The sequence below is a fragment of the Poromitra crassiceps genome (assembly GCF_964638095.1).
Source record: "Poromitra crassiceps genome assembly, chromosome: 17".
Taxonomy (NCBI): Eukaryota; Metazoa; Chordata; class Actinopteri; order Beryciformes; family Melamphaidae; genus Poromitra; species Poromitra crassiceps.
The window spans coordinates 23,116,991-23,134,017 of NC_139635.1; the positions used below are offsets into that span (position 1 = coordinate 23,116,991).

The 17,027-nt window shown below is 43.6% G+C and overlaps 1 protein-coding gene across 1 annotated transcript in view; it reads right to left on the reverse strand.

Annotated features, from left to right (window-relative positions):
• Positions 1 to 17,027, reverse strand: part of LOC310792266 (sickle tail protein-like) — a gene marked incomplete at its 5' end in the record, with an annotated part of 79,200 nt that extends 62,173 nt beyond the window's left edge. Inside the window, 3 exons of the mRNA XM_083653988.1 lie at positions 705 to 1,048; positions 13,755 to 14,050; positions 16,708 to 17,027. Coding sequence (XP_083510114.1) covers positions 705 to 1,048; positions 13,755 to 14,050; positions 16,708 to 17,027 — 960 coding nt within the window. The remainder of the gene's footprint in view (positions 1 to 704; positions 1,049 to 13,754; positions 14,051 to 16,707) is intronic.

The following is a 17,027-nucleotide window of genomic DNA, read 5'->3' on the forward strand; positions in this document are numbered from 1 at the left end:
CAGCTCGGCACGTTAAAACTGGTAAAGGAAACGCAAATCAGCACGGCATGGTTTAGCTCAGCGCAGCCGAAAGTGCCAATGGAAAAGGCCCACCAGAGAATCGAAAACTAGTCAACATTATAAAACTAGCCCAGATTACTGGACTAGAACCTTGTGGGGCAGATGGATTCGCGCAAGATCATGAGATCACGATCACGCGACATATCTTACCACGCTCCAATTTATTGGTTTCACTTCACTTCACTTTTTTTATTGCCACAGTATGCAAGTTACATAGGAGGAATTTGTTTTAGTGTCTGTATGCAGCGTATCGGTCACATCAATATACAGAGATATGAAGTATGAAGATAACTAAAGACAAGTGCAAGTGCAATCAAATCCAAACCACCAGTTGTTCGCAACAATCAGCATCCAGAAGAAGCAGCTACAGGCGGGCTTTGGTGTGACGCCAGCGTGAGCAAGCCCCGTGATCAACGTGATAGGCAGATGGTTCACCCAATTACCTGCCAGGTATTTTTTGAAAGTCCCTCCCCTTTGAAACGGTTTCCCGATGACTCATTCCCAGACGGTTATGTGAAAACAAACCACCTAACAGCGTCAGGTTAACTGGACTACGCAAGTGTTTTGAACAAGAGCACCCTCAAACCATAGTTAAGTGAGAAGCTCAGTCTGACACTGGGGTATATATGCTCCGTGGATCTCACCTGCTCCCTCATACGTTGCTGGTGGTGGCCCAAGATCACTGCAGCATGGTGGGGGTACCGCTGCCTCAGGTGGTCCAGGAACACCTCTTTCTTTCTCTCCACGTGAGAGTGCTGCATCATCAGGCGGTCCAGCTCGCCGTCCCCAGCGCTAGCGCCCGCCGCGGCGTGGCTTCGAGGCACGGTGCCGGGGGAGCGCGGGGGCCAACCGGAGGAGAGAGCGACGACGTCTGTGTCGGCGAGGACGTTGTTATTGGAGGGGTGCTGTTTCTTCTGGAGCAAACGCTCGGTGCTGCTGTCCACGGTGGCAGGAGGAGAGGAGACTCTGAACAGGGAGTTTCCTGGGTCTGCATGGGTGAGATGGACGAAGGAGAAGACGGAATTAGGGAGGAGAGAAAAAACAAATATGCAACAAGGAGATTGATATCGCTACACCATTTCCGTTGGTGGCCCCCAAAGGCAGCAAGAGGACTTTAATATCCAGAAATCATGTGTGATTGCTTTTGTCCAAAGGATACCTAACAGGCGAGAGAGGTAGAACATGATGAGTAAAAACAAAAAGTGGAAGTGCGCAGACACTTGACAGGCTTGACACAGATACGGGCTTAACACACTTGATACTTGGTAAACACAGGCAAACTTGCGGTCGCCGGGCAAGAACAAATACTAGATGCAGGCAGTTGCTGAAACCGATCTTAAGCTGAACTTACGATCTGACAGTGTGAAGCTGGCAGAGTTGATTCTTAAAGCCTTTGAATGTGAGCTCACATTACAGTATGACATCATAAGTGAAATCACTAACCTTCAACAGTGACATCATATGTCAGGTGTAACATTATCAATGATGACATTATCATCAATTATGACATCATCACTGTGGCATCAAACCTTCAACAGTGGCATCGTTATTTCAAGAGTGACATCATCAGTGAAATCATCAATGATGAAATCGGAGAGGCAGCAATGTGACGCAAGGCATCCATCCAGTCTGCCGGAAAGCCATTAGAAGAAGAAGAATGTAGGGAAACAGTGGATGGATAAATGCAGAAGGAGGCGGTAATGCAACATAAAGGATGCCAATACCATAAAACACCATAAGAAGAATGATGACATTATCATCAATTATGACATCATCACTGTTGACAACCTTGGGGACATCATCATAAGAAGAATGATGACATTATCATCAATTATGACATTATCACTGTTGACAACCTTGGGGACATCATCATCAGCGATGACATCATCGATCTAACACTCTCAAACTCTGTCAGCAGTCTGCATTGTTCTCCATTTATAGGTCATTTAACTTGACCATTCTACAATGGAATGAGTAATGCTACTGTATTGTACTCAGTTTGACCGCACTGTTTATTATTGCTTGTGTGTGTGTGTGTGTGTGTGGGTGTGTGTGTGTGTGTGTGTGTGTAGGTGTGTGTGTGTGTAGGTGTGTGTGTGTGTGTGTGTGTGTGTGTGTGTGTGTGTGTGTGTGTGTGTGTGTGTGTGTGTGTGTGTGTGTGTGTGTGTGTGTGTGTGTGTGTGTGTGTGTGTGTGAAAAACATGCCCCCAATGGCATTTGTTTATGGTAATTCTAGTAATGATTCAGAGCACTGGACCTATTTATTGTCTGTAGTGTTCTGAGTGGACATTGGACTAAATTGTATGTTTTTATTTTTTGGTACTGTATATAATTTCCCATTTTCTCGAGGTGGTAGTTTTGCTGTTCTGGGAGGATTACTGTACAAACTAGTATAGTCATTAGCGGGCAACAACATTATTATTTTTAAATGTATCATGCTTTGTCTTAGATGAAGCACAACAGAACAAGGGAGGATGTTGTAAACCAATGGTTCTCAAAGTGGGACCCCAGGGGTCCTTGAAGGGCTTGGTCCCCAGCAAAAAAGGGAATAATTTATTTTCACTCTAATTCTATCCATAAGTAACATATTGACCGAATGAATATTTTGGTCATAGTTTACTACTATATATTATATATTACTATAGATAATATTTTGGTATTAGTTTACCCACCTCTGTATTTACCTTCTGATGAGTACATACCAGTCATGTTGTTCCATGTCAGGATATTGTATGGATATGACCACAAACCATATAGCGTTTATGATTGTTTTGGACCCTGTAGAGGCAGTGCATGCAAGGAAAACTATGAAGAGTGGAAATGCTTTGCTGTCTTCAGTCATAGAAATGATAATAGATAACTATTCCTGCAGGTTTCTTAGATCTGTACAGCAGTCGCCTCTTTAGTGTCACAGTGTGTGTGTGTGTGTGTGTGTGTGTGTGTGTGTGTGTGTGTGTGTGTGTGTGTGTGTGTGTGTGTGTGTGTGTGCCTACGTACGATGAGAATCGTTTTCTAGTTAATTGAATTGAATTACCTCACCAAAAAACTTGTGTATTTCTTGACAATTTAATAACTTTGAAAAACCTTCATAATTCCTATACAGATAGCAAACATACATAACATGCCTCCAAGCACCCCCCCCCCCCCCCCCCCCCACACACACACACACACACACACACACGCACACACACACACACACACACACACACACACTCCACCTCCATCATCATACAGGGCTGAGGGCATTGTATGGCCTAACTATGTGGTGGGACAAAATAATAAGCATAGTCTAAATGCCAGTCCTTGGTCTCAGGCAGTCAGTGAATAGCCCTAACAGCCCTAACTGATGTTTAGCGCTCCATCCACTGTGACTGATGCTGTCCACATTGCTGTGTGACGTGTTACTCATACACCTCCAGGCTGCAACACACACATACAAACACACGTAGCTTACTGTACACTGCAAAACAATTACAACCATGCAAGTGATTCAGACTTATTTCAGTGTGTTGTTGGGCAGGTTGTTCTCATTCACTGTTCTTACTAAAACGTATGAAAAGTAATGCACTATAGACGGTTTTCATAGAATTGTGTTGCTAGGGAACATATGTCCTGTCAGTTATTCTACAGTATTAGCAAACACTGCAACAGGAAGTAAGCTGGGGGCAAGAGTTAAAACCTATAATTATAATGTGAACCCATTCTCACCATCTGAAATCCACGCCTGAAGTCCATGCAACATTCAAATAAGCCGGTACGCTACTTAGGGTGCAGTGATTGAGATGGTGGAGGTGTACTTAGGGTGCAGTGATTGGGAGGGTGGAGGTGTACTTAGGGTGCAGTGATTGGGAGGGTGGAGGTGTACTTAGGGTGCAGTGATTGGGATGGTGGAGGTGTACTTAGGGTGCAGTGATTGAGATGGTGGAGGTGTACTTAGGGTGCAGTGATTGGGATGGTGGAGGTGTACTTAGGGTGCAGTGATTGAGATGGTGGAGGTGTACTTATGGTGCAGTGATTGGGATGGTGGAGGTGTATTTAGTGTGCAGTGATTGGGATGGTGGAGGTGTACTTAAGGTGCAGTGATTGGGGATGGTGGAGGTGTATTTAGGGTGCAGTGATTGGGATGGTGGAGGTGTACTTAGGGTGCAGTGATTGGGATGGTGGAGGTGTACTTAGGGTGCAGTGATTGGGATGGTGGAGGTGTACTTAGGGTGCAGTGATTGGGATGGTGGAGGTGTATTTAGGGTGCAGTGATTGGGATGGTGGAGGTGTATTTAGGGTGCGGTGATTGGGATGGTGGAGGTGTACTTAGTGTGCAGTGATTGGGATGGTGGAGGTGTACTTAGGGTGCAGTGATTGGGATGGTGGAGGTGTACTTAGGGTGCAGTGATTGGGATGGTGGAGGTGTACTTAGGGTGCAGTGATTGGGATGGTGGAGGTGTACTTAGGGTGCAGTGATTGGGATGGTGTACTTAAAAACTGGAAACAGGATCCAAGACCATCTAAGCCCTTTAATTTTTCTCGCTTGCAATTTTCCTGAAAGTAAGAGTAAGAAAGAAAGAAGAATCAGATGGCTCAATGATAATTTGATTGCATTTTTTTGCAGTACACAAAAATGTACATGTCTCCTGCACACTCAGCCACTCCCCCCACCCCAACAACCCCCCCCCCCCCCCCCCCCCCCCCTCCCACACACACACACACACACACACACACACACACACACACACACACACACACACACGCAGGCTGACATTCTGAGCTGTCCGGGAGGTTTGTTGTTTGTAATGAGGGCACTTGGTGGCTGGTCGAAAATGACTTTTAAAATGTAGCTGGAAGGACCTGTTTCAGGGCATGTGTGTGTGTGTGTGTGTGTGTGTGTGTGTGTGTGTGTGTGTGTGTGTGTGTGTGTGTGTGTGTGTGTGCATGACAAACACCCATACAAAGTTTAGCCATCACCATCTCTAACACACACTCAGCACCTGAAAGCTGATTGCTATAGAAGACAACGAAAAAGAACACACTCACACAAACAGCGCTGTTGTTCACACTATGCTTTAACAAAATTATGCACTAATTACTATTTTTTTAAAGTGCCCCCAACATTTGGTAAATGTCCCGTTTTTAGATGCCCCCAAAATATGTTTTTAATTTTCTACACTGGTTCTAACAGAGGTTCAATCAGGAAGACTATAATCTGTACTTTTCACTTCAGTTCACTTCTTATTTCTCCACCCCTTCAAATCTGCTCACACATTCAAACTTAGCTGTCAACTTCCAGGCTTCAATTGAATAATCAGCTGTTTCCCTCCTGGTCTCATTTAACCAATAGCATAGTGTCATATCACCTCTCACCTCATACACCTCCATTGTAAGCCTATCACATTGCTACTCACCCCCCATTGTAAGCCAATCACACAGCTATGTCTTCTTAAATATGCCTCTTAAAAAATATAAAATTTCAATACACTACAGAGGTGCCATACTATGGAAAACATATATCAATATTGCCAAACATGCATCATCTGTTAACTCATTTAAATCCAAGCTTAAACTCTCTCTGATGAGTCACATCTACATACATCATACGTACACCTCACATCACTGTTTTAATTTGGATTGCTCTTATGTTTTATTCATTTTTATTTGTTTCTACTGTTCCTTTCTCTTGTCTATATTGCACATGTTTTACTTATTATTTTCTGAGGTAGAGACCAAGTATAAGCCGAGTTAGGGTTTCATGTCTCGACCTGCACATTGGTTTGTTGTTTTCCTTTTGTCTGTTTATGTTTATGTTTTGGGGGGAAGTTCAAATAAAGAAGACAAAAAACTGTACCAGAAAAACAATAAAACGACCATTATACCAAGAGCTGGGACTGGTGTAGGGCAGCCAACTTATGTACAGTACAATGCCAGATGAAACCCCCACCTCCATGAGATGGATCTGCTCAGCCAGACACTTCACAAGGCCTTGTGGTCTGCTGTAAACCCTCAGCATGACCTCCAGACTCCCTGAGGAAGCTGATCATAAATCAATGTGTGTCTCTAAAAATGGGTTGAGAAGATGACATGGGAACTAGATTATTGAATGCATGGTCAGGGAGCATCTGCAATACTTTCATGGACCACCAGGGGGCCACGGACCACCTGTTGAAAACCCCTGGGCTATATCAATGGTAGGGAAATGAAATGAGGTCATAGAGAGTGTTGTAGGAAAGAAGCCATCCTTTTTGAGGTCATTGACCCAGCAGGTGACCTCACGGCTCTGGGCATCATCCAACTATAGCCTTCCTTCCTGCTTTAAACAATACATGGGGAAGCCCTTCCTTCTCTGTAATGCACAGATGGAACTACCATCATCCCATGGGAGCACCCAGAGGTCATGTGTCTATGGGAAGGGTATAGCCAGAGGTCATGTGTCTTGAAGCGCATGTATTGAAGAAGACGGTGAATTCCATACACATTTTGTATCCCAAAGTTAGAGAAACCCACTTCCAAAATTGACCTCTGCAATCATATTTATTTTTCTTTCATTTTGTGACAATAAAAAGATGTATCATTATATTAGTTTTGATATGGCAAATTTGTAGACATAACTACTGTCCATTAAAAAAATATGATCTGATTATTATCTAATTATCTAACTTATCACAGCTTTCTTGAAGGTAGTGCGATATTTTGCGGTTCAATATTGGTTATTGAATGTTAATTGTAGTTTGATTGAACAAGCACTGTAGAATGACATAATGTGTGTATATGTGTGCTACGACGCCACCTACTGTATGTTCTCTCCAATGCCCAAGACAAATTGACAATGATGGCTAATAATTATATATATATATATATATATATATATATATATATCACGCTAAGTAATGTTGTGCTCAGGTCGAGGTCCCAAATGTTGTGCTTCATGTTATGTGTGTAACACAGCTCAGAGATGTGGCATACAGCACACACTGTATGTATATATATATATATATATATATATATATATATATATATATATATATATATATATATATATATGCCATGAAGATGAAAGAAACCTTGTTAATTCGCTCACACTGATAATGATAATAATTGATAATAATTCAAATAAAATGCTGTTATACTATCAAAATACCTTGAAGCTGTCCTTTTATATTTTGTATATTGTTTCCCTTAGCTTACGTATCGCTGCTGCTATTAGGCACCTTTTCACTGTAGGCTACATGTGTTACTCTGTCATCTCATTACTCCTGCTACTATCATGCACCTTGTCATTGTACATATTTTATTACTCTGTCAATATCTGTAAACCATGTATGACACAAAGCTCATTACTGCTGCTATCTTTGATGCACCCTGTACATATCTTGTAAACAGCAAACTTAGGCTACCTCACTTAGCTGTCAAGACTGTTTATATCTGTTAACACTAGAAGGGCCGTCAAAGGGGTCACGTGACCCCTGTGAGTTAAAATAAAATATATCTTTGCACTGGATCGAGTTCCAAATCCCTACTTTCTTGACTTTTCCTAAATATGTCTGTTGTACGACCCTGTGTTCATACATTTTCAAAATCAGACCGATATCATGCGCTATCTACGCTTTGATGACAAGAGCACAAGGGCTGCTGGCCTTGTGGAGGACAAATTTGCCATGATAGCAGAGACACCTCCCCTCTCCCCGGCCAGTACATTTAGCATTTGAAAAGAATTCATTTCGCATTTGAATAGAATTGACAGGGAGACTCCACACAAGAGGTGCAAATGCACAGCCTCTCATTCAAATGAATAGGGGTCAGTCGACCCCTCTTCTGGCCCTTGTGGTAGGTAAAAATGTCCCGGCTTTGCTAGTGTTAATACTGTTTATATCTCTTATTATCTTATTCTTTCTATAATCTTTTTAGATTATTTATATCTTATTTTGTCTATATCTCGTATATTTGTTCTTATCAATGTCACATGAGCACCAATCACACCAAGACAATTTCCTAGTACAGTATGTGAAAACTTGGCGAATAAATAATTCTCATTCTGATTCTGATTCATCTAGTATGGTATCTAGTATCCAGTTGCTCCGTTTTGTTTTCCAGTCGACCCCTCCAGAAGACCCCAATGTGACAGAGGAGAGGAAACGGGTGGGGCCTGCTACACCGAGGTCAAGCTACTTAGTGTTTTGTCCAGAGAGCAGCTGGCCTGCGTGGTACTCAACACAAGCACAGCAGCAGACTCCAAGGGGTTAACCATCTCTAACCAAGTTCAGTAGTCTGTTTTGCCCTCATTAGAAGGAAAAAACGTGTTAAAATCAGAGAAAAACACCCATGAAACAGTCATGGTGTGTATCATATGTAGTTAGTTATGTGAAAATATGGTATTTTAAAGTCAAATCGCCATTAACAAATTATTTAGTCCATTATTGAGTCCTAAAATCCACCCTGTAAAAACCCACTTGTTACAGAAACCGCAAAAATAAAACACGTGTTCGTGAGGTGTAGTACAGGGAATAAGAAGTAACACACAGAACATTCAGAAAAGGAACCACCAAAGTCTATCAGCCATGATCTGCAAACTTAAAGGAACCGTCTCCTACTGCTCAAAGTATCACGCCATCATCACTGTCACAATTCACACATAACTAAATAAAACTGCTGTCAAAATAACAGGTCTCCCCACTGCCAACCTCTCAGAGCTCAACTGTACGGCCATCACACGCATAGCAAACACATTAGCACAGGACACCACTCACCCACTCAAGCACCAGTTCAGCAGCATACTGTCCTCTGGGTGCAGGTTCAAGGTTTCAAGGTTCATGGTTTTTATTGTCACATACAGCATCACAGTAGTAATGATGAGCAGTGAAATTAGGGCCACAGCCACTCCAAGACTGTGCACATGTTGGACCAAACAAGACAACATAGTTTCACAACACAACACAACACAATGATAAAAGCTTAAAAAAAAAAAAAGTTAAAGCTAAAAGTTGACAAGTTCACTGCACACATAAGGGCTTCGAGGCAAGTCCGTGCAATGTCCATAGTGCAATAATTCACACCGTCCATAATATAGCCTCATATTGTATACTATAATGTATAAACTATAATGATATGAATGCATTATGTGTGTATTATGTACTTGGTTTATAGGCAATATAATAATATAGCAGCATAGCAACAATAATAATATAGCAGCATAATATTATGATGCAGCATAATATTATGATATAAATTAATACATTAATATAGGGTGCATGGATATGAATTGCATGATATTAGATATAGTTTATATATGTACAGCACCCTGAGGTGCAGAACAGCTGTCTTTAGTAAAAGCAGGATACCTGCAGCTCTAAACAAGGTGACTCGCTGTCTGAGTCACCTTGCAGTTTTCCTAATGAGTTTATGGTCTCAGTTTCAAGTCTTCATCAATACAGCATGATGTTAATTTAGTAAATTATGGTCCAATTTAGAATAAAATAGATATATGATAAATCAGACTATGATTTGGGGGCATGATTGACAGGTCACCTGGGGTCGTGCAGATCGCTGATCACGGACCAACAGCAGGTGGCGCTGCAGCGGCATGATCAATACCAATGGATTACTTGGCCAGCTGCTGAGATTTGTGGCTTTCTAAACTCACTGTTTTGTACTGGCTGAATGTTTGCTGGTCAGATTGATGGATTTATTGACAAAGCCTTTGCGAAACATTTCCTCATTACAGTGTATTTTGTTATTGTGTGATGACACAAGCACAAGTTGTAGTTTAAGATTTAAAGGTTATAGTCTCACCTCCAGGACGTCCTGGCCAGCTTCTGTCTTTTACGCAGCTATAGTCCAATCACATGCAGTGTCCATTCTCTATTCTCCTCCAGCACAACACTGTCAAAGTCACTCATACAGTTCACACTGACCAGGGCAGTACAAATGGAATCTGTGTGTGTGTGTGTGTGTGTGTGTGTGTGTGTGTGTGTGTGTGTGTGTGTGTGTGTGTGTGTGTGTGTGTGTGTGTGTGTGTGTGTGTGTGTGTGTGTGTGTGTGTGTGTGTGTGTGTGTGTGTGTGTGTGTGTTCCTGAGGAAGCACCAATGCAGGGCTGGCCTCACTTTTTCCAGACCTCCCCTAGTTTCCCGGTCCGTACGCTACACATCAGGGAATAGACCCTTTTCACGGAGGCCATTTTGTGTCGAAAAGGCAGAATAAACACAGGTGCAAGCAAAACACTAATGAGGGTTTCCAAATTCCAATCATGGAAGTTGGAAACCCTCATTAGTGTTTTGCTTGCACCTGTGTTCAGGGGCGGACTGGGATCATAATTCAGGCCGGGCATTAGATACCAAGCAGGCCAGGCCGATACGGGCCGATGCGTGTGCCGGCGTCCGAAGGGCGGCGGCGAAAAATTTGGGGCGTTTGAAGCTCAATTTGGGCCGTTTGAAGCCCAATTTGGGCCGTTTGAAGCCAGATTTGGGTCGTTTAAAGCCAGATTTGGGCTGTTTGAAGCCCGATTTGGGCCGTTTGAAGCCCAATTTGGGCCGTTTGAAGCCCAATTTGGGCCAAGTCCAATTTTACAATGAGATGCACCCACTTTAAACCTGAATAAAGTAATAAAACCACTAGTAAACCAGTAGGCGGCGCCTGGCCTGCTGTTCACTGAGTGGCCTGGCCTGGCCTGCAAAAAAAAAAAAAAAAAAAAAAAAATTGGGCAGGCCAGGCCAGGCCAGGCCACCGGGCATTTGCCCGACGTGCCCGATTATGCAGTGCCTGTGTTTATTCTGCCTTTTCGACACAAATTGGCGCCCGTGAGAAGGGTGTATTAGACTAAACAGACCACAACAACACTTGGGTACATGGATCCTCAATTAGATAATCAGCTCCAAAATAAATGTGCTCAATGCATTCAAAGGTAAAACATTAACTGAAAAAGGCAGGACAAGGCCTTAAAGCAGACCTGGGCAACTGGCGGCCCGCGGGCCACCTGTGTGGCCCGCGCTGGAATTGAAAATGCTGACAATAATGATACAATATATTGTATTGTGCCCGTTGGGGACATTTGCCTTGGACTCACAGGGGACTCAATTCAGGTTATTGTAAATGGCCCTTAAACAGAGGATTTCAAATAATCTCAGAATAATAATTTGAACATAATTGTTTCTTTGCAAATATTGTGACTTGAGTACAGAAATACAGAAATTGAATTTCCCTCCTAAATACATCCACTGTTTCATATCTCCAGTCCTGTTATCATTTCTCTTTCTCTCTCTCTTTCATACACACACACACTGTCTGTCTCTCTCTCTCTCTGTCTCGTTGACAAAGCAGATCTGATTGATCTAGTTCAGTGGTGGCCTGGAGGTAAATCTCAGCTCTCCACTACACGAGGCAGCAGTCGCAGCACTACATGGATACTTGGTTCACAACCCGGCCAGTCAGCCAACCAGCCAGCCAGTTAAAGAAATACTCTCATGTGACATTTTCATGTAAATAAATGTGTGTTTTGCTTCAATTGGTACAATTGCGCACTTCAAGCTACAGGCAGTTCAGGAAAGCTCTGACATTTGCTGTTCTAATGCTAAGTTCACGCCATCGCCAAGCCCAAACCGCCGGTTCTGAAAAATGAAGACAACACGGAAGTGGCAAAAACGTTGGTTAGTTTTGGTCTCTATAGTTAATTTCAGGGTGAATACAGTCTATGGCAGCAAAAAGAAGTCTGACTGTACTGTATATAATTGATGTGAACAGGGAGTAAAGGTGATGTCACCTTAGAGTACAACAGGTGGTGACATCACCGGCTGGCACCAAAGATCAGCCAATAGTAGATGGTCCCGTTTTGATTAGAATACCTGTGTAGATGATAAAGTAGATGTTTTGTGGCGTGATTTACAGGTCAGTAAATCCAGTGATAGCGCAGCTCGCTGATCACGGATCAAAGTGACCGCCTACTTCCTGCTTCAGCTACGAGCCAGCCGTGAAAAATATATGAATGGTGGTGAGCGGTGAGAGACAATACTCTCAAAGCAGCTTCTCTAACCTCGACAACCCCTGCATTTCTACTACCAACGGATTATCATCCACAACGAACCGAAATAGCTTCGTCCAGAGCGCCCACGATCCAAAATAAGCTCCGGAAATGAAGTCATGATTCATATTTACAAAACGCATTATCAAAAATACACTCTGGAGATCTGGTGTACGAGCCTAAAGCAGCTGTTTCCCAGGGCTCTCGGTGCCCAGCGAGGCGTAGCGCGGCAGATATGGAGCATGAGACAAAATAAAAAATGAAAGAATGAACAGAGGATATAGAAACATGGCGAGCAGAGTGTAGGGATGTGGAAGAAGCTGCAGGGGGTGGGAATAGGACCGGACAGGCGGGAGGGACGTCCAGGATAAAACCACGCCACCGCTGTCAGAACTAATCACCTTCTCAGGAAATAGTCCAGTAATAATGTGGGTCAACCGCTCACTAATTACAACAAAATCAAACTCAATGGATTTTGTGTTTTCATTATGTTCTAAACGAGAGGAAAAAAGTCTTAAGAATCCTATCAGGGGAACGTTTTGAAAATCACCCAATGATGATCCCAAAACGGGTGGAATAGGGTACATTTTTTAATTAAGATACATCACCATGAAACTTCCCCAGTTGATTACTTACATTAAGACAATACTTTTTTGTATTACAAGTTTTCTGGAATTGTTTGAATAATAGGTGATTCATTATTGGGTTACTGAGGGGGGGGGGGGAGACATTTATTAACAATAAAACCTTTTTCACACCTTGAAAAGGACTTTATTTGCTTAGTTATCATTGTAGGTTAAGATTGTAATTAAATTATTCACTGTCTATCACTGGCTCGCCTCTCGCTGTCTTCGCACCTAAATGCCGCCCATAGAGACAGTCCGCATGTCTGGGAACGCCCACAAAATGTTAAACGGCTGGCGCGCGAGTGGGGTAAAACCACCGATATATCTCATGGGCTGACTCACCAAAAGACGGTGCTGCGGCTCTAAACTACAGGTTTGGGGGTTCTAGAGCAGAACACAAGACGTCTGCTCAGATGTGCATTTACTGCGGTGGTTAAATCCCCGATCGTGTCTGCCTGGGCTGGGCTATCAGCTAAATTCTAACTTTGCTGAATGGATAGAACGGGGGTTTTTACCCCACCCTGACCACGCCCCCAGCTAAACCAGCGTCTATGACGAGACGTGGCCTCAACCTATAGCTGCCTCTGGTCACTAATTGGTCTGACCCATGCTGCCTCTGGTCACTAATTGGTCTGACCCAGGCTGCCTCTGGTCACTGATTGGTCTGACCCAGGCTGCCTCTGGTCACTGATTGGTCTGGCCCAGGCTGCCTCTGGTCACTGATTGGTCTGACCCAGGCTGCCTCTGGTCACTGATTGGTCTGGCCCTGGCTGCCTCTGGTCGCTGAATGGTCTGGTCCTGGCTGCCTCTGGTCTTGACCTCTCTAATCTAAGGCTGATTGGCAGGGTGGAGCTGGAGGCGTGGCTATCAATCTGCGGGCTACTTAACCATGGCTGGGGGCTGAACCCACTGTCCGATCGTTAAACTGCTAGTAGGCAGCACTTTCCCTCTAGCCTGTCAGTCAGTCCAGAAACCCTCAGTATCTTTGTTTTGCATTATTTGTGAACTAATTCCATGCAAAGTCTCTGTCAAGCCCAGTTCTACCAAGCCCAGGACTCTGTGTGTTGCTCACCTGACTGCCTCCTCTCCTTCTCCTCTTTTAGACTTGCCACTGCCATCATGACTATTGCCCTGTCGCGCCTCCAGCCTGCCTGCTGTGCCACAGCCTTGAACCCGGTCATTGCCGGGCCCGGGCGGGTCTCCACGCTGCCGCTCCCTCCTCCACAGGCAAGCATCCACGCCTGCCTCTCTGCTGCTCTGTTCCTGCCCCACAGCCTGATGCACATCCTGGCCTCAGTGACCCTGTAAACACCCTTGAACTCTTCTATGACTCTGTGTCTGCTGCTTGTGGGTTTCTGGTCCGGGTCCCTAGTTCATGACCACATGCCAAGTTGGCAATATAACATGTATCTATCTAGGAGTGTGCCATATCGTTTTGATATATACAAATTCATATTGTGATAAATGGCAATATTCCGACTTGTTGATGTCATGATGCCACACCGTTACGCTGCATAACGGTGTGTACACACAGCAACAACAAGCATGGCTGAAAGTTAATTCCAAAAAGGGGAGTGGCTTCAGATAGTGTTCCGTTTAAATGCAGACATATACAACTGTAACACTTATTTTGTTGCAATTGTATGTTCTTGAAATTAATAAGAACACATTTTTCAGTATTTTGTCATATCGTCAAGTATCGTTATCGCAGAAATACCCTGAAATATTGTCATATTATGTTGGGGCCATATTGCCCACCCCTACATCTATCTGTTACGATTTACTGGCAATCACGCCATACTGTACCTCTCTCTCTCTCTCTCTCTCTCTCTCTCTCTCTCTCTCTCTGTCTCTCTCCCTCCCTCTCTCTCTCTCTCTCTCTTTCTCTCTCTCTCTTTCTCTCTCTCTCTCTCTCTCTCTCTCTCTCTCTCTCTCTGTCTCTCTCTCTCCCTCTCTCTCTCTTTCTCTCTCTCTCTCTCTCTCTCTCTCTCCCCTGTAGCTTTGAAAGTGGCGAGCACAGAGAGAGATGAACTCCACTTTAGTCAAAGGGGGGAATGTGATGATACCAGAGGGAATGTTGCTCATCAGCAGCAGGCTGTAATCCACGGGGACTAGCCTGGACAATACTGCTCGACTCCAACTCCCGGCTCAGGAATGTATGACAGGACAGAAAAACGTGCAGCCACTGACCGGGGTCACCTGATTGAATACTGTTATGTACTGTACAGAGAGTGGAGGAGGGAGGGAGGGAGAGAGTGGAGAGAGAGAGAGAGAGAGAGAGAGAGAGTGGAGAGAGAGAGAGAGAGAGAGAGAGAGGCAGCCCCTTGATAGCAAAATTACCCAAATGCATCCCCCTTGTTAACCTGCACTGACCGCACCGCGCTCAGCTGCTACAGTTAGCCCACATAATTCGAGGTAAAGTTTATACGGTCAAAACTATGGTGTGTTTTTGAAAATATATGCATTATTAGATGCTTATTGGGACACTTCTGAGAGGTGCTGTGGCACGTCTGGTGGAGTCAGCTGCGTCAAGCTGCACAAAGCAGATCGAGCTGGGCAGGAAGTCATCCATAGAGCATTCCCTCAATTTAAAAAATAAATAATACAAATTAAAATGACAAAAAAAAAAAAAATTGGGTAGGCAAAACACTCCGCTTCTGAGCCGTGCGGAGCATCCCCCTTGTTCAAAAAAATTATAAATCATCTATACTACGTTTTCTCAAATTGGTACCCACACAGCAGCCATTTCCCATTAGGCAATAGTTTTACTCACTACAACCAATAAGGGGCATGAACTAGATGATCTAGTAGTCTCTTCTAGTTACTAGAAGAAGGTACTGTAGAAGGAAGAAGAGTGGGCATGTCTGAGAATTTCTAGTTTATAATGCAAAACAGAGGAAAGTGCACTTTGAAGACCAGAAGCAGCTCTCAGCATCTGGCCAAGTAATCACTGAGTAGAGATGAACAAACCAACCCCAACAGATGTATTATGGTCATTGTGTGCTCTGGGCAGGGAAAACCTATTGTCCTTTCAAATACATGAAATGTGTCGGACATATTTTGCCAGTTGTGTGTGTTCTATAGGTTTAAGCTTCATTGTGAATTTCTAGAATTCTAGACCTTTATTATATTACAGTATGTGACTTGTTTTCTGATTAGTCTGATTGGTCCACTGAGGTTGCTATTTTTCCAGGTAATTAAGATCCATTCCTTGACTCTTTGTCCCGTAAACCTGTTGAAATCTTTCTGCTGAAATGGATTGGTTTTTCTCTGCCAAATAAGGCTGGCTTTTGGGTCAAGAGTGGCTGAGTTTGTTCTTTACAAATTCGCCAGAATAAAATGTTGACATTGCACGTTTTTGCAATCAGTGGATATGTAGAATATGTATGTATGTATGTATGTATGTATGTATGTATGTATGTATGTATGTATGTATGTATGTTTGTTTGTTTGTTTGTATGTATGTATGTATGTATGTATGTATGTATGTATGTATGTATGTATGTATGGATATGTAGAATATGAACATTTCTGAACCAAGATAATGTAGCATTTCACGTCTAGCTAAGTGAATAATGTGTGAGCACACACAGAACACACGTACACTAACATTGCCTCCGGCCCCTTGACTCACCGAAGCACGTGTTCAATAAGAAGTGAGATTAGCTGCATCAGACAAAACAGGATGATTTGTTCAGAATAACGAGGTTGTCACATTTAGCTTATTTTAAAGAGCAAATGACCTTGGACATGACGAATCATGTTATAGTAGCACCGTATACAGAATGTACTTGTATGCTACAGATGTAGAGGGATGTACTGTACTGTAGCCTGTGTTTAGTATGTGTTTCCATGGCCACTAATAATTATAATATTTACCGATGATGTTAGTAGATGTTTTCTGTTTTGGAACAGTTTTACATTGTAGCTATTGGAGCTTCAGGTTATTCAGACCCCTCCGCTTCACGTTGGGGTACATTATCACTGACTCATCACACGTTATCTTGTCGTGTTATCAGCTGTACATTATCTTCATCACTGAGCAAGAAACAGGCACTTTACCTTTGGTGGAGTTATTCCCTGAATGTTTGCCAGGCGGGGCTTCTTCTAGGGGTAGTGGTTGCGTTTGCCCATCTGGTCCTTGTCCTAATCCAGTGTGGTGGTGATTTGGGTTGTGGGCTGGGCTGCTGGGTCTCTGGACCAGGTTCCCCTCACTGCCTGCCCTCATCAGCCTCTCCCCGACCCGCAGCATGCAGGACCGCTGGCCCTGCTGCTCCTTCCTCAGGTTGGGCTTTTTGGACCCGGCCGATGGCGGCCGACCCAGACGAGAGGAGGACTTGGACAT